Below are 24,888 nucleotides of genomic sequence, written 5' to 3' on the forward strand. Positions count from 1 at the left end.
TGAGAACGTTTTACTTACACCACTTTGCAGATGCTATACAATTGAGCATTACGGATAAGGACGAATGCTTTTGTCCTATTGGACAACCGCTGGCGCACGGACATTACACTATACTACTGAGTTTTGTAGACAAACTTAATTATGGATCTCGCCAACGTTGGTGGCGCTACCAACATTTGACTCTACAATCGACGGTCGAAGCGATTTTCCTCTTGTATCTGCTGTTGCCTTTTCCACTTTGTTCAGTCCCCAGTGATACCCCCCTCACTTGTACTCGCGCCGGGCCCAGCGGATGAAAGAAGGCTGCGGTGGGCGTGCAAACATGGAACTGTGATCCGTGGGCGGCACGACGCCCTCCTGTCCGTCCAGGGTGGAGAACTCAAAGTTGCGCACCAGGGTACCGACGATGACGCCGAGGTTCAGGTACGCAAACTTCTCCCCGATGCAGCGATGACGCCCCGCCCCGAACGGGAGGTAAGGGTTCCTGGACCCCGACGTCGTGGCGCCGTATCCGTAGTCCACCACTTCTTCGTCGTCCACTGCAACTGCAGCCTTGGCGGGCTCGTCCCAGCGATGCGGGTTCCAGCTCTGGGCGTCTCGAAAGCATTCCTCGCTCGTCGCGGTCACCATGGGGGACGAAAGCAGCACTTTGTCGGCGCCGATGACGTAGGGGGTCCCGGCGACGGGAAGCGGGTTCTTTACCTTGCGGAGGATGCTGTGGATGGAGCCGTGCAGCCGCAGGGTTTCCTTCACCACGTTGCGCAGGAGGGGAAGCTTGTCCAGGTCCGAGTACTGCAGCGGCGGCAGGCGGCCGCCCTTGCCGTGCTGTCCCAGGTTCTGTATCTGCTCTTGGAAGAGCTCCTCGGCGATGTTGGGGTGGGCGGCAAGGCGGAGCATGATCCATGAGCCGGCCGAAGAGGACGAGTGTTGGCCCCCCCATGAGAAGCGTGATCATCATATGAGCAATTTCCTTGTCAGGGATGGGTGTCCCGTCCTTGTATGTACAATTCATAAGGTTCCAAATCATGTCGCGTTCCACCTCGGACTCCGGACCGCGCTGGCGGCGCTCTTGGATGATGTCGAGGTAGACGGCTCGCATCTTGATATGGGCAGCGTCGCGGCGGCGGTTTCGGGGCAGGGGTAGACCGGGGAAGAGGAAATTGATAGGAGAGAAGCCCTGGTCGGCCCATGGTTGTCAGCGCGAGCTTGGGAGATGGACGATGTTGCAACTACTTACCAGGTCCAGGTCATGGTATAGCCGGGCGAAGTCGGCAGTCAACTTGTGCCGTACCTCTCTTCCCTGCAGCGCCCGCGCCGCCGTGAACAGTGTAATCTCGGACATGGCGGCGGTAACGTCGACAACGCCCGAAGGCCCTTTCCACCCGGGGGTGGATTTGATATAATCGAGGACTTCCTTTTCGATCAAGGGTACATGGGCTTCCAGAGCTGCTTGGGTCAATCCGAATTTGACAAACTTCTTCTGCTCCATGAGCTTGGAGTTCGGGCAGTCGTAGACCACGTCGCTGCCAAACACGGGGATCGTGAGCGGGCCGTAGACTTCTTCGGCATTGACGTCCTGGAGCTTCCCGTTGAGGACGAAGTCGTTACCCTCTATGCCCAAATAGCAGGTAATCTTCCTGCCAAAGAGAGTAAAGGTGAAGACATCGCCGTACTGATAGGTGTAAGTAGGGAGTGGAAGAACGTCGAAAAGCAAACATTGTCCCTCTGCGGGAACTTACCTTTGCTCGATACTTGTGGAAGAACCCGACGGGGTCCACGCCATACGAAACGGCATTGCCGAGGTAGGGGATCCAATGGAAGACGGCTGGCGGCTCGGTCTTGGGGCGGACGAGGATTTGATGACAGGCGTTGATGAGAATGAAGACCACAAGTCCGATGAGGCCATGAGCTGCATGGCGAAGGGCCGATGGCTGCTGCGATTCCACGAGAGATATCATTGTTCGGCTTGGCCAACGACAGTTGGCACGAAAGGGATGATATGTTTCTTGAGTCTTTTGTAGGAATTTACTTGCTTGGATGACATACCTTATTACCTCTATATGCCCCAATAGATATAGACAAATGCTTCCTGGTCGAGATGCATGTACAGATGATGTCCTGACTTCTCAATACCTCCGGTCTATACTCGAACGTGTTCGTATTCGTATCAGAGGTACGTACCCCCATTATAGAGAATCCTCCGACCTAAGCGAGCCAATCAAAGGGAACCAGCCTCACTTACGCCGTTGCACACTAAGCAAGTATTATTCGTTGCTGGACTAACACCATCGAAACTTCGTACTCGGCAGCTGTCCATGTTCCTTCTCAACAGACTTTGGCGCCGCTGCTCTTACGCTGATTGGTCGACGGTGGATATGGTTGCTGCAATTGGCAGGCCCCGTAGGTCGTGGATGTAGCCAGTGTTAGCATACCCAGTCGTCTGCCTATTTATTTATGCAAGGCGATTGTGCACATGTAGCTAGTCATTATCCCGGACCCCTGAGCAATTAGAGCTCGGACCATGACGCCCACCGGGAACGCGACCCACGCCAACGACGCGTCCGTTCCTACTTTATTTCGCGTTCCGCCCAGTGTTCCCTGTCATCAACCAATCCAAGCCCGGACGCTGTGATGTGCCCGTTGCAGGAGTAACTTCCTCGAATCCAACCTGATTGAGACGCCCTCGTCCCCGCCCGGCTTCACGGTCAGATTTCGAACGGCCTGAACCCGAATAATTGAATTGCCAGCTTCCTACCTGTTTGAAGGCACAGCACGCCAATCCCGGCTATCGACCAGACCAATTCGCCGTGACCATCTTGCCCCCCCCTCGATCTCCGCCACTTCAGCGATCCTCCGTCCAACCTCTGCTTGCCCGGATGGTCTGACTTGGCGACCAAGCTCTTCAACTCACTCTGGAGGCGGAAATTCGCGCTCCGTTGTAAAAGGACCTCTTCAATGCCGCTATTTGATATGTCACCCAACGTCCAGCAGTCGGAAGCTGCCTCCAGAAAGCGTAGTCACGACGAGTATGCCGAGGCGGCCGTCGAGGTCGACGTTGATGCCGCAGTCACACCTATCAAGGAACCCATCACTTCTGCCTCAGCTGATGGGCAGGCTGACCGTAAGTCGTCTCTGCAGGAACCCATGATGTCCCTCCTTCTAATGCCTGACCCCCCGCTTCTACAGAACCTCCCAACACTGCTTTGTCAAGCCCGCTGTCGTCTCCGCCCATGAGTAGCAGCCCTTCTGCTAACACTGACGGAGGATCCAATACCTCGCCACACAACTCCCCTTCCCCCAAGCACACACCCGCGCCCACTACTGCTATGGCGCCCTCAACAAAAGCTGCCGGCGACGCTCGGTCGCCATTGACGCCGAAAGCCCCAGCCTCGACCAGTGCCCCCGCCAAGAAGAAGAGGACGCCGGCCGAGGTACAAGCCGACAAACTTCGCGAGGAACAAGAGCGGGCCGCAAAGCGCCGGAAGAAGGAAGAAGAAAAGGCGGAGAAGGAAAAGGCCAGACTCGCCAGAGAGGCCGCTCGGAAAGAGAAGGAGGCAGAAAAGGAGGCGGCACGGAAGAAGAAACAGGAGGAGGAGGACAAGAAGAAGGCCGAAGAGGAAAAGAAGAGGCGACAGCAGCCGACCCTGGCGATGATGTTCGGCAAGAAGCCCAAAGCCGATGCACCATCGACTCCCGTCAAACAACCCGTGGCCAAACCAGAGCCTTCTTCTCCCACAGCGCACCCGAGCCCGACCATCACACAACCGAAACCGGAAAAGCTGCCTTACGACCGACTGTTCCAACCTTTCTTCGTCAAATCCGGCATGACCATTGCGCAGCCGAGCTTTGCACAGATGACAAGCGAGACGGTGGCAGCCAAATCTAGGATACTCGACGAGTACATCCACGGCCAGCGCGGCGAAGAGGCCGTCAAGCCCTTTGACGTCGTGCGCACATTCCACTTAAGCGGCCTTTCATCTGAGCGAGGTATCATCCACCCAAGCGTCAAGAAGATCATGGCGGAACTTCTGGGTGACCCGATTGAGAGTTCCGACCGTACCGAGTCGCAACAAGCACGTTTCAGCGATGTACAAAGGCAGCTCAGCAGTATTCCTGTCAAATTGGTGTCGTTCTACGAAGATGTCCGGCCAGCGTATGTCGGAACTGTCACGTCCTTCAACCCGGAGGAACTTCACAAGCTGGCGCGACGGCCGACCCGCCGAGTCCTCACAAAGCTCAACTACGAGTACGACTCGGAAGCTGAATGGGAGGAAGAGGAGGGCGAGGATCTGGACGACGTTGACGACGACGAAGAGGATAATGAGGGCGACGACGAGATGGCCGACTTCCTTGACGACGCCGACGACGCCGTCGCTGTGCGAACGTCGCACCTACCCGAGGAAGAGCCAAAGAGCACCGGCATCTGCTTCGAGGACCGGCACAGAGCCGGCCCGTGTCCGACTGTGTACAAGTTCCGGATGGAGTTTCTTCTCGGTAAGCGCATGAACGACACCCACTGTGTTGTAGTACACTGCTAACCTCACCAGATTCCCTTCCCCGTCATCATGGCATTGATCCCTTCGCGACCGACTATTGGGAACAACCCAAGCCGGCCAAGTCCGAGCCCATCTCGTCTACTGTGCCAGTGCGATCGTCTCCCTTTGACAAGAACGCGGGAGGCGCAGCAGCCAAGGCGATGCCTCCGCCTCCGAACCCGACAGCTGTCGACCCCAAAGACATGGTCCCGGCTTCGGAGCTGGCCAACTTTAAGCGTGCCATCGTTAGTGACGACATCAGCATGCTTACCAAGGTGTCCATGATCGATATGTTGTCGAAGCGCTTCAAGTCGTGTACAAAAGCACAGGTCAAGGCTACGTTGGAGATAGTGGCTCATCGCGTCCCGAAGCCTGGCGGCAAAAAGTCGGACAGGTTTTGGTCCTTGCTACCGGAACATGCTCTGTGAGAGCAGTCGTCAGTCACCTGATGGCATTTGATGTGTATAACATTGGCATATCCGGCAGCTATTGAGTTGCAACCATACCTGAGCTCAACGTCAACAGAATTTTGTGTGGAACTCGACATCACGGCCACGGCCTATTTGCTCCTCCACGGAAATGTTGGAGAATCATTTGTTTATAGAGTCGGAACCGGCGTTCAGTCACTTTATAGACCATGCATCATCAGTGGCCTCACACGAGCCCATTTACGCCTCGCTGCTCTACGATTCGGGATAAGTCCACAGCAGCACAGCCGACGCCGCCTCTTGGGCGAACTGATCAGAGGGGTATTTTGAGAACCGGCGTTGACGGAGTTTTGAGGGCATCGGGGGGGGAAAGCGCCTGTCTGGTATTTGAATTAGCAGGCGAGATGTTTTGGCTGGTTATTTACTCCTACGTTCTGCAGGGGGTTCATTGCAGGCATGGATGATCATGGACATAGATGACGTTTTCGCGTGGCTCAGTCCACCCAACCCCAAAATAATGTACGATACCCATTTTGGTCCACGCAAGTAACTACTGTGTATGATCTACTCGATTGAGTATGGCAATGATGTATGTTGACAGCTTCTTGCCTTGTAGCAGTATGACGGCTTGTTATTTTGTGTCCACAGCTACTAGCGACACTCCATCCGTGGACAGTGAAGCCATCCTAGCCGATGTATTAGCTGCGCTATGCTGCTACCGGTGGGACGAAGCGACCGTGTATAGATAGCCGATGCAGATCACGTAGGCAGCCAGTCTTCGCAGCCAATGTTTCTCAGATTGGTGCTAAATAGTCGGTGGCGGTTTCCCGTCGCCCACTCCGCTGGTGAGCCTGGTGCGAGGGCGGTTCTCTCCGCCCGTACGTCGCCCAACCCATATGCCCTTCCCTTCTTCCAAGGGACGAATGCTTCATAGTGTACAGATAAGACATACAAGAAGTTCCAAGCGCCAATTAAATCCTGCTGCTCAACGCTAAGACTTGGCATCCAACCATGCAATCCATCATCGTCGTCAAAAGTCATGACCAAACATCATCGAGGGGTTCGTCCGTCCATTCGAGGTCGACTGCCCCGCCGTCCAGGGCACTTCGCCACGTCATCTTGCCGAGCGCGGCGGAGGGGGGGGGTAACTGCGAAAAGTCCTAGACCTGTCTGCTAGCCCCGGTGCGCTTGTTGCTGTCGTTGTTGTGGTTGTTGGCGGCCTTCTCGCGGCGCTGCTCGTCGATCTGCGCACGCTGCGTCATGCTGTCCGTGTGGCTCTTGAATTCGATGATTGTGTTCGCGGGACACTTGAGCCACGCCTTGAGCATATCCCTGCAGCCCATTAGCTGAAAGTCAAATGGCAGAAACAACATGGGGTAACAGCATGCACGTACCTAACCTTAAGGACGATACTATCGGTGCCCGACGTCCAGATGCTGAGTATGTCTTCGCCGTTGCGCACGCTCAGCACCATTCCGTTGATGGCTTTGTTCATATCCTCGGTCCCGTCCGACAGCGCGTTTCCGATCAGGGCCATCATGGTTTCCGTCCAGTAAAGATCCGCGACGCCCTTCTTCATCCGCAGGGTCCACTTGCCACCATCCTTGTTCTCGTCGTCCTCCCATATCGGACGAATGCCCTCCTTGAAGAAGTGGTAGTCCGTCACGACCGGCAGGTCCGAGGGTCTCTTGAGATGTCGGTAGACGGTCCAGAACTCCTCCACCGTCGACACCCTGGCGATGGGGTGCAGTGTCTTGTCGTAGTCCACCCGGCCGTTGGCCTTGCTTATCGGCGGCCTTGTCCAGAAAAACCAGGTGTATCGTAGAGGGTGGGACGGTCCGGAGCCGGCTCTGCCAGAGGCAGATCTCAGTGCTTCGGACGAAGTTTTCTCGGTGGCGGGGGTCTTCTTACCACCCCCAATAGAGCCCATGGCCATCTCGAAGGGGTTGCCGGGCGTCTTAGGCCCCTTGCCAGCAGCGCCGAACGACGCAAAGGCGCCGGATCCCAAGCCGAACGCACTAGAGCCCCCGCCGGTTGGAGAGGCTAGACCGCTGCCCGGGGTTGTTGCCGAGAAGGGATTGGGTTTTCCATGGGACGAGGTCGGCCCGCCGGCGCGGCGGGCGGAAGATAGAGACGAGAAGTCCCGGGCGGCGATGGAGGGGTCGGTCTGGCCCGTCGATAGAGAAAGATTGCTAGTGCTGGACGCACGAACCCGCCAGGTTAGCTAACAGAGTCTCGCGGAAAGACTGTGAGACGATAAGAAGTCAGGACTTACTTGGGTCGGCGGTTCCAGATGGAAGAGGAGTTCTTGTTATCCATGGGGAAAAGTGGCGATGGCGGGTTTGTAAAAAGCGGTTTGATTTAATAGCAAAATCCAACTCGTCCCCCAGAGCGTGAAAACCTATCTTTCGAACTATTCTAACTTGGTAATATGGAGTAGGGGTGTCGCCGGTCGGAGAACGGGATGCAGCTCGGTAGCTCGAGGTTGGCCGGCGGTGTCCGTGACAATGGTCTCGTTCGCAGATGGTGGTCTTTCGCCAAGAGCCCTGGAGGCAAGTATGCAAGGGTGACGGTGTGTGTGTGTGTGTGTCGCGTAGGCAGGTGGATGATGTCAGTTGCAGTGGGAAGATGCGAGGGTCCTGAACGGAAGTCAATGAGGATGATGGCTGGGTATAGGAGGGATGTTGGGTATCAAGAGGTGATGCAGTCGAGCGTGAATGCTTTGGCTGGAGATTTTGCTTGAGGAACGTTAGGAGGGCAGGTGGTTAGTGTGGAAGGTTAAGGTCGGTAGGTCACCATTCAATTGTACGTACATGAATGTATGGAGGTACTTTGCCGGTTGCAGTCTGTCTTTTGGCTGGCAAGTCCCGGCCAGCCCAAATCGGCTGCAAATGTTCTCTCCAATAGGCCTCTGGCCATTATTACCGGGGGGCTTCCCTACTGCTCCTGCACACCCAAGACACCCAACCCAGACAAAGCGAAACGAAACACATTGATCGATTGGGCCTGCATTCCCGCCTCAAAGCTGTGTGCATGTAGCGTGAAGTCCCCTACCGCGGTACCTACATTATCTTATCGGCTGACAATTACACTGCAGCCGACGACGTAACCCGCGCGGTCCAGTTGTACTTCTGTACGTAGGTAGCGTGTACCGCGGTCGTCGTCGTCGCCAATTGGAGGCGTAACTCCCCCTCCAAAGAATATTCATCCACTAGGAGCCTAACCTTCACTAGAGAGAAAAAGAAGCTCACGGTCCGTGTGGGGATCAAGAGCCGCCCACCTGTGGTCCCTGGAAACCTGACTTTGCCTGCAGCAGCTCGCTGTGTGTCATAACGAGGCTGACACTGGAGAGAGCTGGCTAGCGAATTGACAGCTTTTTTTTCCTGCTCGTTTTTTTTCCCTCTTTTTCTTGTCCCTCGTATTGAGTAAAGTACCCAAGCCAGCCCCTCCCCTCCATTGAGAAAAATCTACTAGTCGGCAAATCTGTGGCTAATCCCCACCAGGGTCCCCATCGCGGCCTACAAAACGTTTTCTGCCCGTTCCTTCTTTTCCCTTCCTTTCCCTTTCTTCTTCATTATGCAAGACCACCAACTCAAATCATCGCCAGCCTGCCTTGTTACTTTTCCACGCTGCTGGCGACTCCGATGAGTGTGTCAAGATTGACCTCCGAGCCATTGCTTAAAACCATCATCACGAGGGCCCCTTCGGGCGGCTTCCATGATGCGGTGATGACCTACTGCAACACCGGACATTCTCTGTTGGACTTGATCATGTTGAAATCTGTAATCGCATGCCCATCGCCGCCTACATGGCGCGTATGTAATTAGGTGCTGTAAGTATGTAAGTCGTCAAGCTCTTCTCTCTCTCGCAGATGGCCGTGATGATATCGCTTTCTGGTAATCCGAGCTTGCTCAGCCAGCATCACTCCTAGAGTGCATTCGGCGAGGTTGATCCTGTGGAGGTTGGCAATATCTGAGCCACGCCCGTGCGACTATGCGCATGTCCTTTCTCAGCTCAGAGCTGACCTTGGTCTTTTCCTGATAGCATGGAGTGACCTCCACAGCATTGCCATTGGCCGCTTCACGATCGATCTGTCCATGTTGTCGCATGGCTAGGACCTTGTCATCGCCAACCTCTAGCAGTCTTCGTATTCGGATCAGTCTCTCAGTCTATCCTACTGTCGGGTTCATACGATATGTTTAATGCTTTCAATGCAGTGGCTTGCTCCCTCGATTTTATCCTTGATGTTCAAGACTACAGTATGCACGATCTGGTGGCACGTTCTCGTTTGGGAAATCCTGGTCGCCATTGTCGGCCTGTGATTGGCCCATAGTGGGAGGGGAGGTTGAGCTGGGATCTTACTACCGAGATCAGCCTTGGGGAGCTCGAGAAGGTCTCGCATGCAAACGGTAAGATGGGGGGTGCGATGATGTGCCTGTAAGTAGGTGAATCTTGCCTCATCCACAGGGGCCCTGTCATGGCACTTGGGCACCCGAGGTAGGTAACCAGAGACACCTAGATAGCACAATCAAACCACAACAAGTAGGCCTTGGGCCAAATAGAAAGTGAGTGGGGCTTACATTGGCTTCTGATGCTGGCCTTCCCTTCATCAACAGCCAGGAAACAATCTCACCGCCTCCACTCCGAATTTCATGGCTCGTGCAAGAAACTCTCGTGGCCGCCGTGGCCGCCTCTTCGTCCCCGACGGCTGTGTACTCCGTGCAAGTTTCAAATGCCAGTAGGAAACCGGATACTTGCGACGCCAAGATTGGCAACTCAACGATTGCAGAACTGAGAGTCGTGTGCAGCGCTTGATGATGCCCATCCTCGAGGTGCAGTGGTCTCTTCGCAACAGCTACAGCCAGCTCAGCACCATGGTGTTTATCCTCATTAGCTGTAAGGATACGGACCTCATGGACAGCCCTACGGCGGGCATTTTCATTTCCATCCTGCTTGGGGATATGTATTGCCTCCTCTAACAATGTCCATGAGTCCATACCAGGCATTCGTACTCCTGCCTACTCGTCACTCACCACGGTGAACCCGTACGCTCAGACAGATCCTCGCTTTGTGGAGTGGGAGCTCAGTCGAGATTTTATTCACGGCCTAGGAGGTGAGTGGTTCCTCGGAATCATACGGAGGCCACGGTCGACACGGACATCAGAAGCAGCGTCAAGCTCGAGAATGACGACGAGGCTTAGACCACGGCTGTGATTGATCCCACGAGGTCCATTGCGACGATCGTCATATATGATGAATACGACGACGGCTGGGCGCCTGCTTCAGAAACGGAGCGTCATAGCGAGCTGGTCCTGGGAGATTCGGATGCTCCATCTGGGTATCGAGTACAAATGTTATTAGTTCAATCCAGGTGCCATTCTACCAGCCCTTTCGAGACCCTTTCTGCGTCTCCATCACGATCCGGTTATCCTTGACTACATCACTACCTCGAGGTCAACGATCCGTTGCATTTGCCCAAGGATCGAATTTCTGTGCCCGTATCCGAATATCCTCGAACCGCCTTAGTGGGCGAACGCCCGGCTGATAGGTGGTTCTCATCTAGGTACCACGCGCAAGATTTGTTGATGCTAGCTCCGTCATACCACCGTTTCATCCTTGTTCGGGCTGCTTGCAATCAAGCATACCCTGATACAGATCGGCTCTTCAAATGTAGTTCCTTAGATGAGAAATGCTGCTAACCCGGATCCCCAAGCACTGTGAAGTCCCGAGTACACGACTTCCGATGTTTCTTCATTCCTCTTCCAGTGGTTCTTCCTCGTTGGTCCAGTGACTCGTGAGTAACAGACGGGCTGTTCATTCTAGGAATCACGTTTGCTCTCTTCCAGTGACTCGGGAGCAACAAGCGGGCTGCTCGTGTCAAGACTTGCGTTTGTTCTCTTCTCGGACCTCGTGTTCATTCCCTTCTGGGTCATCTTGTTTATTCCTCGAGTAGTAGAACAAACCCCGAGGGTCAATGGGGTTGATGATACCATCGAGGCCGGCTCGCCTGCTTATTCTCTCAGCTCACTTGTGTAAGATTATGGCGTACAAGTATCCTTCTACCGGTGGGAGAGCTTCCAATTAGCCAGTCACTGAACACCCGTCGTGACGCGGAAGTGAATGTTGTCGGCCTTCCATGTCAGGCTTCTCGAATACTACAGTTCATGTTTGGCCACAATAGGCATGTCCCACGTAGGCATCATCTGGCTGCCTGGCAGCGCTGGAACTCTGTGTATCACCTTGTATCGACGATTCCATGTTACTCCGTCCAGTATCAAGTCGCTCGCAGCTCGATTGACGAGAACGGGCTTCGAGATCAGCGTGTATTTCTATCGCATGGTGTCTAGCATCAGTTCTGCCATTGTTCGCAATTGCCAAGCAGCAAGTCCGCCTTGACCTCCGCGATATTCCCTCCGGCTGCTTCACGATCTGTGTGTGTCGTCGCTTGACTGGGACCTTGTCCTCGCCAATTGTTCTTCCATTTATCTCGGCTTCGGCGCGGTGGCTTGTAGAGGCTCGTGAACGGCGTCGGAGAGATCGATTGCGCATGCTGGCAGCGTGACGTCTTGTAGCATGGAGCCTAGAGGATTGCCATTGGCGCATTAGTATCCGGGAGGAAGCGCGCCGAGTGTTCGCTTGGAATGGAATTACATACAAATGCCACTGATGGAGTCTCGTACAGATTCCGACTGGTTGTTAGTCAAGATATCGTGACAGCACCTTTTCTTTTTCTGTACGTTCTCTTCGCGACACGACTGTCTTTGCCTCATTCTCCCGGTGCTCCCTAAGCGTATGCGTTGTCGGTTTGTTCCCGTCGAGCCAGTAGGTGGTCGAGTAAGTCATGCTTTTGTTGGCAAGTCTTTGGGCGTTGGCTCGGTCATGGGTTCGAGTCGGTCGGATTCGCAGGACTCGTCGTCGATATCATCTGTACAAGTTTCTTGCCGAGATAGCCTCCGGCACCGGACCCGGAGAAAAGAACTCACAATGTATTGCCAACGGCATTTCGGTAGCTGCGTGCCGAACGCTGACGTCTTATTTTGGAGGAAGCGTCACTGGCCGAGTTTGCTCGTTGCAGATCTCCGGAGACAATGTTGATGAACGGTAGGCGCTTGGGAGACACCGTACCTCCAATCGTCGGTGATTTGGGTCCGATTCGGCACATAGGATCGCTTGTTGCTTGACAGCTTGGATTCTGGCGCGAGATGCTAACGTGGGAGTCTGTCGGTCTCAGTTTCCGGCCATTTTGGCATCTTGCAAGTCGTGTTGCCTGGTGTAAATGAAATGTCAGTCAAGCATTTGTCTTCCTCGGGACCAAAATTCATACCTAATGGGTCAGCGTACATTACGTAGCATGTAATCATCATCAAAGTGTGGCCATTCATTTCACGAAGAACTACGGGGTGGACAGCATTCACGTCATGCACAAGCAGCAGCAGGAGTTCCAGTCATGTCTGTTTGGGCAAGACGGTCTCATTAGTCTTCTATCTAATATCAACGCGCCTCTGGGTGTGTGCACTCGAATCCTCGAGTGCACCAGAAGGGGAGGGGTTTTCGGCAGGGCGGCTCTCACCACCCCGCCAACCACTAGCCACGCTTCGCACCCGACTTGCTTTTCGGGTCCTTTGAAGCCGTCTCCGCGGTCTTCTTGGACTCGCCCTCGGCAGGCTTAGCCTCCGTGGGCTTCTTTTCGGCCTCGTCTGTGGCCTCTGTCGAGGTATCCTTGGCAGGTTCGGACTTCCCACTTACCTCTGGCACTAGCCTGAGGTTCCTGACAAGTCCCTCTCCTTCCAGGAAAGAACGCATATTCGACGCCGGGGGGACGTCCATAACCTCAGCTTCGTCAGCCCATTGGCCGACAGGAGAAGCTTCCATATCAATGGTCTTCTTCTGATTCGCTATATCTCTAGCGGGATAAGCAACCTCGGTGATGACGGTTCTGCCATTATCCAAGGGTTTCTTCGAGGCTTCCTCGAAATCGAATGCATTTTCTTCCTGAACAGCAGCCTTAGTTTTGATTCTCGCGGCCTTTTCCATAAGCTCATGCTTCTTGGGGTCCAACTCAAGCCCTCTCCGGAGCTTGACCAGTTCAGATTCGAGCACAGCCTCGTCATAGCCGACTCGTTCGCCTGCCAAGGTAATGATGAACATCACCGGGTCCAGCAGCAAATGATAGCGCCGGCCAAAATTACCCTTTTTGGCAAAATCGGAGAAGAAAAGGCTGCCGACGGCCTTGCAGAACGCTTCTTCGCCCATATTCTTGTTGATGGCCGCTTCCAGTATGTCTTCGAGGGCATCACGCCATCCCACCACGACCTCTCTAGTGTATTCTTGGTCCATGTGGATGCCGTTCACCGCCTGTTCCCAAACTTCCTGGGCCATTAGCTTGCGTTTTCGACGGTCATCTGCCGCCTTTTTGTGCCGCTCCTCTTGCGTTATCGCCGGTGGCTCCTTCTTCTCGAGCCTCTGATGCGGCAAGAGGGTTTCGCTCGCCGGAGAGTTGGGTTTCGCTGGTGGAGCTACTTTTTCTGTTGGAATACCCAGCTCAGGGGCAACAATCAGTACGGTTCAGGGGGATCACGTGCGCCGTGCGCACGGACTATTTGTTTTACCGTACAAAGGGGATTTCACGATCCCTTCTCTATTTAGATAGAGTATGCATTATAGAGGACTTGAAATATACCATATTGTGCATCGTTAACCATCGTATGTACGTATAAAGGCCATTTAATATTAATTAGTGATTATATAAAGTAATTATAGATTAGTAAGAGTAAAAAGACGGTTTCCCGACCGAAGCCCGCACTTCGGTAACCGTACTAAGCAGCCTAAAAAAATCCCGCAACCGGGACTTCGAAGGAAAAACGTAACGGCCTTTACCGTATAAGACCCGGACTTTTTTTCGCCGACGCCTATACGGTTTAAAAAAGACGGTCTGAAATTATACGGTAATTTATTACGTTATATACTATTTTATACCCCGATAATTATTATACGATTAAGTAAAACGATATAATAACCGATAATATCCTTCGTTATTATAAAACGATATTTCGTTTTAAACTCGAACCCCGACCGGTTTATATACGAAGAGATTATATAAATTACGGGCACGTACGCCCGGGAATCTCGAGCCGTTATAAATATTAATTAATAAAACGCGGAGCCGAACCCTTTTAATATTACCGAATCGGAAAAAAATAAAAGTATATATATAATATATTTCGTACGATTTTTTTACGACTATTACGAACTTGAGATATAAAGTACCGTATTTGAAAAGTAAATTTTTTTCGACTTTAAAGAATAGATCGAACCGCATTTTAAACTAGTAAACCGAGGGTACGTAAAAAAATATTTTTTTATACATCGAAACTTACGGGATAACGACCCCGGCGAGCAGAACAACGACCGAACGGTTTATACGCTTTATAAATTAATACCGTACGGAAAAAGTCTTTCTATAATAATTAACGGTATTTTTAATATCGGAAGTATAATAAACGTTAACCGTACGAAGCCTTAAGGAATATTTAACCGTATTAGTTAAGGACGAATTAATAGACTATACGAAATAATAAATAAGCGCTTCTCGATTCGTATTAATAACGAACCCCGAATTACCCGGAGTTTACGTTAATTAATTTATATATATTTACCCGGCTTTTAACCACGACGTTATACTCGACTTATTCGTATAAACCCCGATATTTCCGTATAAAATAATAAATAATATTTTACCGATATATTTAATACGGAATAAAATAATCGAAGGTCGCGAGGTTATCGCTTTTTAAAAAAGCGTACCGAAAAAAATGAATGTATACCGGCCAACTATATAATATTTTCGTAGATAAAGCACGGATATTTATTAATTAATGCCGTCGGCACGGCTTTTTCGAAAAGAATTACTATACGCTTTTTTAGGACGTATTTATTAATTATGCGGAGTAATATTATTTTTATTATATTAAACCCGGAAAAAAATGAAACGAAATATATTATTTTTTAAATAACTATTTTAATACGAAGGTAAACTATAATTAATACTATATAAATTAAACGGGAATAATTTTCGCACGAATAAAGAAAGAGAACCCGAAAAAAATATAGCACGAAATTTTAAATATACTCTTAAATAAACTTTAGTTTATATAACGAGCCTTCGATAGAGATTTTTAAAAAGAGGTTTAATTTCGAACCTTCGTTATACGAATATACCGTGGAGTTTTTAAACTAAAACCGGCCTTTATTTATTAAAAGTTAATATGCGAAGGATTATTTTTAAATCTTTAAGCGTTTATAATTACCGCTTTTAATCGAAAAAGGGTAGTAGGATACCTAATAAATATTCTGTATAATGATTTATTACCGGAAATATTTTTTATTAATCGACGATATAATTACACGGGAATTATACGGTAATTATACGGTAATTAATAACTATACGATTAAGGACCGCCTTAAAATAATCGAGATTAACGCATAATAACTATATACCGCTCGAAGGTACTATACGGCGTATTAAGGTATAATATACGGCTTAATTAATCGAAAATATACCGTGTTTATAATAAATAAAAATACTAGTCGACGTATTACCGGCTCGAAGAGTAATAAAAAGTACGCATATAATACTTATAAGCGTACGAAATTATCGGAACGGATCCCGGGAATTATAATGAGTTTTTATATAAATAAGAAGGAAACGCCCTATTTATTAACGACGAGGGAAATAATACGCCGAAGGAAAAAGTTATTAATTTCGACGCCGTATAAAGCGGTACGTATTATTTTATAAACGCCGTATTTTTCCACCGCTTTACGGGAAAAAATATTTATTCCGTAGAAAAACCGACCGTATAAATAAATTAATTTTTTTTCGCGAACAGTATAATTAATAGTATTAAAGCGAATTATAGGATACCGGCGTCGTATATATTTTTATCGTCGGTAAATCGCAGGCTAAAGTTTACGTGCGAAAGAACCCCGACGTAGATATTAATTAAATTCCCGGAGTAATATCGATTTAATTCGGAAACTCGCCTACTATAATTTTTATTAGATTTATTATCGTATAGAGAAATTTAGGAGTTACGAAATATAATATTTGTTACGACCTGGCCCAGCTATGCGGCTTAGAACCTACTTTACGGCACAGTCTTACGATACCTCGAACCTCTGCATAAAAACCCAGTATAATCCGAAGCCCTATTAATTAGCGAAACCTTATTAGTTATTACGACCCTATTAATTAATAAGGTTAACCGCGACGATAATTAACACCATTAATTAAATAGTACGAATTAAATAGTATAAACGAAATAATACGAGTTAAATAATACGAAATATATAGCTAAAAAAGGATAAACTATAGTAAAATAATACTAGTTATATAGAAATAAAATAAACGTAACGACTTTCGAAATCGCGATAAGAGTTAAAGAGTTAGCTTAATAAGATCTCGCGAAAATTACGAGATCCCCGAAATTTAAAGAAATTAGTAAAAGAGAAATTAAATATATAACGATAAACGTTCCTTATATATTTTATATAAATACTTTTTATTTTAGTAATTAATTTAAGCATTAATTTAATCTATTAATAAAATAAATAGTCTTAATAACCCTATTATAAATCCCTTTAAGTCTACGCACTTTAATTACCTTTATTTTTACGGCTATTATATATTATATCGATAAAAGCGAACTTTTATTGCACGTTTAAATACTTTTTTATATTACTAAATATAAACCCTAATACGTTTTACTAAGTTTTTTTTAAAACTTAAATAGCGTTCGTTATATTTTAATCGCTCTTATTCTTACGAGTTACTACTTAAATCTTTAAGTAATAGCACTTATAGGAACTATATTTACACCTAAACCTAATAACACCCCTCGCTACGAAAAAGCCCCTACTATTACCGTAAACACTTCGCACTAAAATCCCGCGATAAAAATAAATAGCGACGATAACGACGATAGCCTTACCCGGTAAGCGTTAGCTAAGCGAATTAAGAAACTTAAATAAAAGAGTACTAATTATTAACACTATTACGTTAAGCTTAAAAAGAACGTAACGAACTTTTAGCTAAGAACACCTTAGGATAAACACTAAACATTAACGAGCTACGCGAAAAAGTACGCCTCCTTCGTACTGCCGTTAATATTATTTAAACCCTTATTACTTTTAAAGAAAGCATAAAGATTAATACCTTAATAGCCTTCGTGTTACAAGCTAACCAGCTTCGCGACCCGACTCCACTTACGGCACGGCCCTACGATACCCCGAAGCACACCTAAACCTTAGCGTCAGCCCAGGACCTATCAGTTAGCGCTTACGACCCATTACGATAATAAGCCACCAGGGGTCAAACATTAACCAGTACGATTAAGACAGGGCCTCGATAACAGTACTAACTAGCTGGAACGGAATGACTAGGACAGAATGGCTAGGACAAAATGGATATCCAGAACCAAATAACCACCGTAGGTCACGTAAAAATAAAATAAAGAGCTATAGGATCACGACGCTCCTAGTGATTAAAGAGTTACAGGATTACGACGCTCCTAGTAATTACGAAGCTACAGGATCGCAACGCTCCCCGCGATCCCAGGATCGCAGGAGCTAAAACGATCCAAGGAATCGGTAAAAGAGGGATTAAATATATAACCACGGATATTTCCTATATACTTCATATAAACACTCTTTACTTCAACGATCAATCTAAGCATCAATCTAACACATTAGTAAGGCATATTGCCTTAACGAACCTATTGCACCTTTAAATCAAGTTCTACGATCAGTTGAAATATTGCCCATTATATCAGAGAACCAAGTCTTCTGCACGTTCAAGTACTTTCTCGTCTTAGCCAACATAAACCCCAGTACGTCTAACGAGGTTTCTTTTAGACCCCGATAGCCGTTCGTTACACTTCGACGGGACCAGTAAAAATCTCCGCGGATACTTTATTTAAGTCAAGGCTTACTAACGATTCTATAAGGGAACGTTTTAAGATACTACTTAGCGAGTTATCTATGCCGCCTCGTTTTTTAAAAATAAAGTACTCGCCTAGTTTAAACTTTACCTAAATAAATTAATAAAAAATAATTAGTAAATTAAATTATACCGCGTAAAAGCATAACGAATCTTCGAAAACTATAATAATTTCGAATAAACTTTTAAGTTACTCTTTTAAGATCCCGACGAAAAACGATAGGTAAAAAAAAATTAGAAACTTTTAAATAAAAGGGATTAGCCGCCTTTTATACCGCCGAGTTTCGACGTATTATAGTCCGATTAAATTATATCGAAGCCACGAAGATTATAATGTATTACCGAGGGTTAAAGGAAAATATTAAAAACGAACTCAGCCGGCTTAATACCCTTAATAATTTCCTTTCGTATATAAAGCTTACTATTAAAATCGATACTCGTATATATAAATAACGCCGCGAAAAGCAGGGCGGATAATAACGGTAAACTAGTCGAGTTTAAATTAATATAGGACGACCACGTTACTATTATAGTATACCACCGAAAAGCAGTACGGCGTATAGCTATTATAGTGGACTTATAGATTTTAACGTTACTAAGTATAATAAACACGATAAAAAGTAAAGCGTTATTTATTATAACTATTAAAAATAAAGACATTTCGCTCGAAACTATTAATCTTTAAAAAAATACTTTCGAAAAGTCTTAAATAAATAATAAGTTAATATTAACGTAACCTATAGTCTAATTAAACACACGGTTTAATTAAATACTTTTTTTTAATTCCGTATAACTTATATTTTATACTTTATATTTTTATTACCTATAATAACGTAATCTAACGGTTTAATTAAACACACGGTTTAATTAAACACTTTCTTTAATTCCGTATAACTTACATTTCATTCCTTATATTTTTACTACCCACGATAATAAATTAATAAAAAAAAACGATATACAATTAACGCTTTAAGCGCTTTAAAAAAACCCTAAATTACGCGTACGAGCCGTAGCGCGAATATATAATATTCCCTATATAACCTTACGTACCGGTTTCGGCTTTACTCCGCCGCCTTATATATATAGAGACCTAGGCCCCTTAAAAATATAGAAGGATAAGCGTTAGCTTTGTCCTTTTATTAGCCTTTATTTATCGTTACCACTTAAATTCGTACACCTTTTACAATTTTAACGCTTTTATAATAATTTACCTAGTAATAATATCGATCTCGAGAAAAAAGAGTAAAGCTTTTATAAAGCGCGCCCTTTTTAATTTAAACCCGGGTAAAAAAAGCTTTAGGAACGCCCCGAATTTACTATAAAAAAGAGACCCCTCTAAGTTTATAAACGACGTTATAGTTAAAACTTCGGGCACTACGGGATTAGAAAAGCTTTTTTTTAAATCCCCTCGGACACGTTTACGAAGGGAAATAAAGCAGTTTATAGCGAGCCGTACTTCGTTTAAACAGCGCCTTAAAAAATTTAATAATTAGTGACTACGTTTTAATTACGCGAGAAATAATAAAGACCCCTTTTCGCCCTTATTACCCTCGAATAGCGGCAGCGATACCCCTTCGATACCCGATAAACGCGACTAGAGTTTAAATTACCTTAACGACGACGCGGAAAGGGCTTTATTAATTAGCGATTCGAATATAAATCTTAATAAGCTTATTAAATTCCGCTACGAATAATTAAGCTTGATTTTTACACGAGCGTAATAAAAAAGCTAAATTAAAAAGCTAAAAATAATTTATAAAACGGCATTAAAACTATATTAACGTTCGCGCGCGCGCATCTTATACGCCCGTAGTTAAATAATATTAAAAAGTAAAATAATAATTCCGGTTTAAAACGGAATCCTTTATAAAAAACGAAACGAAATAATTACGAAGTAACTAAAAAATTTTCCGGATTTAAACGAAATTAATAATTCGGAACCCCGTTAACGAAAACGCTATAATTAATTTATAATTAAAAAAAACCTATTAGTTTTTACGTTAAGATTCGAGGTAATTTTACGAGTATTTATCGTCCTTAAAAAACTAAATATATTTACGCTTCGATAAAAAACATATACACTATTTTTTCGAAAAACTCCTTTTATTCCTACGTTAAAACATTATAAATTATTACGATAACCTCCCGAATCGGCGTAATAATATAATCGATCTTGCGAAATAATAATAGGAAATCTTCCCCGCTTTTATAAAAAACGGAAAATTTTATAATTAAACTAAGCCGACCTTAAAAAAACGATTTCGAAACAAAGAAAACGCTACCGAGTTTAAAAAAAAGAGCTCTAAGTAACGTAAAATAAACCCTTTTAAAACTCGGTAAAACATTACTACCCTATCGTTTTACCCGGGTAATATACGACTTTTATTTAATAATACCGCGAATCGTTTTAATTTAAACTAGGTTATTTATTACCGATACGGAAAAAAAAGCCATTACGCTAATAAGTATATAGCCTTGAATATAGCGCTAATATAATATATATCGAGAAATAGCCGCAGGTTTTAAACGAAAAAGTACCCTCTTTAACTATTAGTTTAATCGTGGAGGTATTTAAAACCTTACGGACCCTTATTACGGTTATTACCTTATTATCGCGCTTTACCCCGGTTTATACGTTTATTAATTTAAATACTTGTTTAAGGGTAAATATAATTAGCTATACTTTCGCCGAGGAGGCTAGGTTACCTCGAGCCTTATTTTACGTAATATCGATTACGTCGGTTAATAAGCTATATATCTTTACATATAACGTTTATTAAATAGAGTTTAATATTACTAATTTTCGAAGGGCAACTTAAAAAGTTCGCCGGCTTTACGTCGCGATTAATCGAAACCCCCGACATATCGGCGCCCCTGTCTTTTTATCCTATAAGATTATATAAGTATTATAAATAGTATTTAATACGGGACTAAACCGTTAATAGTTCTTTATTAATATAACGCGGGTTTAATTTTTTATATCTCGAATATTCTACCGCGCTTATAAAGGCCGAGCCTAATATTACGCCGTAGTATTCCTAAAAAAGGATATATAAAAAAAGAAAAAACGTTAAAGGTCGCTAATCGTTTTTTTAACGCGCTTTTTCCGTAATATTTTAACGAACTTACCACTTTTTTAATACGAAAAAGTATGATATCCTCCCGTTTAATTAATTAGTAAGTTATACTATTAATTTTAAACTAGGCACGAAACCCCTTTATAAACTTATTTACTTATTATCGTACTCCGAGTTAAAAACCTTATACGAATAATTAAACAAAATAAAAAAAAGAGGGAAAATCCGCGAGTCTTAAAACTTAGCCGGGGCCCCTATCTTTTTATTCTTAAAAAAGACGAAACGCTATAGTTATACGTAGACTATAAAGGCCTTAATAAGGTTACGATTAAAAATCGTTACACTTTACCCCTCATTTCGGAGATATTAAATAGAGTTTCGTAATTAAAAGTTTTTTTTTAAAATCGACCTAAAAAATACGTATTACCGTATTCGTATTAAACTAAGGGATAAATAGAAAACCGCGTTCTATATTTAATACGGTCACTACGAGTTCCTAATAATAGTTATAAGCTTTATTAACGCTTTAATTACGTTTTAACACTATATTTCGCAATGCCTCGAGGGACTAGTCGATACGTACTATATAGTATACCTAGATAATATTTTAATTTATTCTGCTAATAAAAAAACCTACGAGAAATACGTACGATAAATCGTTAAAAAGCTAATATAAACGGACTTATACGCTAAGCGCGCTAAATATTAATTCTTTTAAAGCTCGCTCGAATTCCTAAGGTATCGGATTTCTATAAAAAGAGTATCGATAAACCCGTCACGGGTAAACATTATTCGAGAATAACCTATACTAAACTTCGTTTATAACCTATAAATTTTTTTAAGCTTTTATAATTTTTACCGGCGATTTATAAAAAAGTATTCGGGAATCGCTACCCTTTTAATAAAGCTTTTTAAAAAGCGTAACCCTAAAAAGAACGAAAGTTTATTCCCGTTAAACAGCGCCGCGAAGTAAGCTTTTAAACACTTAAAACAGTCCTTTTAATTAACTCCGTTATTAGCTTATTTTAACCCCGAAAAACCGGTAAGGTTTAAAATAAACGCCTCCCAGTTCGCAATAGCCGGAACCTTTTCTTAAAAAGGTAACGGAAAACTTTAATACCCGATCTCTTTTTTTTAAAAAGTTTTCGAGGCTAAAATTAAACTATAAAACTTTAAATTAAAAAATACTAGCGATCGTCTCGTACTTTAAATACTAGAGACACTATTTAAAAGGGGCGAAGCACGCTATCGAGGTATTATCGGACTATAAAAACTTATAAAGCTTTATAAAGAGCGAAAAGTTAAATAATCGCTAAATACGATAGTATATATATTTAGCTCCTTTTAATTTTACGATTATATACCGGCCGGGAAAAAATAACCCGGCCGATAGCCCGTCGAAACGGCCTAATTATATCGCTAATATAGAAAACAATTTAATGTTATTACCGACGCTAAGGCAAAAATTAATAGTAAATACTATATTTTTAAAAAGCAGACCACGGGTATTAACCTAGGCGATATACGGGACGCGAAGTGCAGGGGAACGCATAATTTTATCGTAAGCGATATCCCGGCGAAAAGTAAAAGGGTCTGTTTAAAAAAAAGACCTTTTAATAAACTAAATTAATATAAATCTAAAAATTCTTATTATACGAGCTTAAAAACGGAACGAAGCTTATTAAAAAAATAGAGCGTAATCCGCGGCCGAGGTTAGCCCGAACCGCGATTAGTCGGTTATAAAAAAAAACTTAGTATACTTTAAAAAAAAGCCTACGTATTAAAACAAATAATACTACGGGCATAACTATTATAAGTTTATTATAATAACCCGCTTAATAACTATTTCGAGCGCGACCGGATAATATAGTTTTTAAAAAGAAAATTTTATTAACCCGAGCTATAAAATAACGCAACGGAATATATAAAAAACTATTCGGTATACCTCGACTCGAAAGCGAAACACTATTAACCCTATAATAAACTCGCGTCGTTACCGCAGCTAAATCGCTTTAAAAAAAAGTATAGTATAAACTTTATTACTAGCCTACCGGAATACTTTTATTATAAAAAAGCCGTTAACGCTATTTTTATAATAATAAACCGATATATTAAATTATCCTTCTTTTTCTTAATAATAACTTTTATTAACGCCGCAAAGCTAGCTTAACTCTTCTACGAAAAAATAAAGTGCTAGTTCGGGAGCTTAAAAAAGCTTTTCTTAGACCGGGGAATTATTTTTATTAGCGTTTTTTAATCCGAGCTAAACTATAAAAATAAGGTAAAACTAAAGTATTCGACAACGTTTTACTTATAAACCGACGGATAAACAGAGCGTATAAACTAAGTTATCGAAACCTACTTACGTTATTACGTAACGGAATAGTTAAAGTTATAGCCGAACCTATTATATACTACTTTTTCGTAATTAATTTAGCCGTTAATTTATCGATAAACCTTTCCCTTTTCGAGGCAACTTATAGTTACTAGCCGGATTTCCGAATATTTGTCGAGAACGACTCCCTCTTAAAAAAAGCCCCTACGGTAAAAAACCGGCTATTAAAACTATAGGAGCTACGGGCGAAAATAAAAAAGAGATAGTAAAAAGCGACTAAAGAATAAATAAAACATTACAACTTTTATTATAAGCCGTTAACTTTAAGCGTAGGCTAAATGGTAAGCTTATTTATTAAAAACCTAAAAATTTAAAACCGGAAACTAGCCCCTAAATTCGTCGGACCTTTTAGGGTTTTAAAGCGTATCGAAACCCTTGCCTATTAATTAACCCTGCCCGAGAAATACGCCCGGTTTTACGACGTTTTCCTTATTTAATTATTAAAGCTATAAACAGCGAGGGTTAATAAAGCGCTTCTAATACCGAAACTAAAGGCCGACGAAAAGTAAAAGGTAAAGGAAGTATAAAATAAAATAAAATAAGAAAACCAGGTATACTACCTAGTAAAGTGGAAAGGCTGGCCGTTCGAATACAACTAGTAGGAGCCGGCCGAAAACCTAGAAAACGCGCCGGCGAAAGTCGCGTAATATAAAAAAAGGGCACACGTTAATCAATTAACTACGAAAAAAGAGGTAGGCCTAGGAAAAAGTTATAATAAAAGGCCGAAATAACCTAAAAATTTTAATAAGTTATTAATTAATAATTATAAAAATACGACCGAAGCCGGGCCCCGGTAAGAATCGAACCTACTCGTTTAAACAGTAATTATATCTACGCCCTTTTAATAAGCTACGAAGTTTCGTATTACGCCGATTAAACTATATATTTAGTAAAAAGAAACGCGGCCGAAATAAAAACGAAACTTCCGTTTAAAAAACTAAACCTACGGGTCCTAAACGATTTTCGAGATAATCGGCCTATTTATTAACGGCGTTATTGTTAATACGGGCAAAAAAGGCGGCGATACGCTCCTAAATAAAACTAAAAGCTATATATTAAATAGTAAAGCTACGGTCGCGGGGTAATAAGCGAAATTAAACGAAGGCCTCGATAATTATAAATTCGTCGATAATTTAAAAAAACGTTAACGAAACTACGCAATATAAAAAAAAATCCCTAAACTTACGGCGTTAAGGGCGTTAAGTTAAAAACATTTACGTAAAGTATCCTCGTAAGCGAAGCACTTTTAGCGGTAATCGACTAAGCCTTTCTATTTAAAATAGATTCGTTAAGCACCCGCGATAGCTATAAAAAAATGGCCGAGAGTTTCTATTTACCTTAATAGTCTTCTTCGAGCCGCTAATACTAAATTCGGCCTTATAAGCCTCGACTATACGAATAAAAGTAACGACGAAACGGCAAAAAATACTGCCCGCCTCGCGGCGAAAAGCTAAAG

The 24,888-nt window shown here is 44.4% G+C and overlaps 5 protein-coding genes across 5 annotated transcripts; 1 reads left to right on the forward strand and 4 right to left on the reverse strand.

Annotated features, from left to right (window-relative positions):
* Window positions 1–264: 264 nt before the first annotated feature.
* On the reverse strand, window positions 265–1,958 carry PG986_000815 (cytochrome P450- family 51 (sterol 14-demethylase); the record flags this gene model as incomplete). The annotated part of the gene is made up of 4 exons (XM_066837037.1): window positions 265–861; window positions 923–1,177; window positions 1,238–1,672; window positions 1,740–1,958. The coding sequence occupies 4 exons, from the start codon at window positions 1,956–1,958 to the stop codon at window positions 265–267; spliced, it is 1,506 nt and encodes a 501-aa protein (XP_066705930.1).
* A 997-nt stretch (window positions 1,959–2,955) lies between these two features.
* PG986_000816 (uncharacterized protein) lies at window positions 2,956–4,963 on the forward strand (the record flags this gene model as incomplete). Its single annotated transcript, XM_066837038.1, has 3 exons — window positions 2,956–3,121; window positions 3,187–4,494; window positions 4,548–4,963. 3 exons carry the CDS (start codon window positions 2,956–2,958, stop codon window positions 4,961–4,963), a joined length of 1,890 nt encoding a protein of 629 aa, XP_066705931.1.
* A 1,160-nt stretch (window positions 4,964–6,123) lies between these two features.
* Window positions 6,124–7,282, reverse strand: PG986_000817 (uncharacterized protein; the record flags this gene model as incomplete). The annotated part of the gene is made up of 3 exons (XM_066837039.1): window positions 6,124–6,295; window positions 6,358–7,161; window positions 7,239–7,282. The coding sequence occupies 3 exons, from the start codon at window positions 7,280–7,282 to the stop codon at window positions 6,124–6,126; spliced, it is 1,020 nt and encodes a 339-aa protein (XP_066705932.1).
* A 1,592-nt stretch (window positions 7,283–8,874) lies between these two features.
* Window positions 8,875–9,969, reverse strand: PG986_000818 (uncharacterized protein; the record flags this gene model as incomplete). Its single annotated transcript, XM_066837040.1, has 3 exons — window positions 8,875–9,098; window positions 9,326–9,398; window positions 9,544–9,969. 3 exons carry the CDS (start codon window positions 9,967–9,969, stop codon window positions 8,875–8,877), a joined length of 723 nt encoding a protein of 240 aa, XP_066705933.1.
* A 2,578-nt stretch (window positions 9,970–12,547) lies between these two features.
* Window positions 12,548–13,655, reverse strand: PG986_000819 (uncharacterized protein; the record flags this gene model as incomplete). Its single annotated transcript, XM_066837041.1, has 2 exons — window positions 12,548–13,504; window positions 13,644–13,655. The coding sequence occupies 2 exons, from the start codon at window positions 13,653–13,655 to the stop codon at window positions 12,548–12,550; spliced, it is 969 nt and encodes a 322-aa protein (XP_066705934.1).
* Window positions 13,656–24,888: the final 11,233 nt, after the last annotated feature.

The sequence above is a fragment of the Apiospora aurea genome (assembly GCF_038362705.1).
Source record: "Apiospora aurea strain CBS 24483 chromosome Unknown utg000001l_segment0_segment0, whole genome shotgun sequence".
NCBI lineage: Eukaryota > Fungi > Ascomycota > Sordariomycetes > Amphisphaeriales > Apiosporaceae > Apiospora > Apiospora aurea.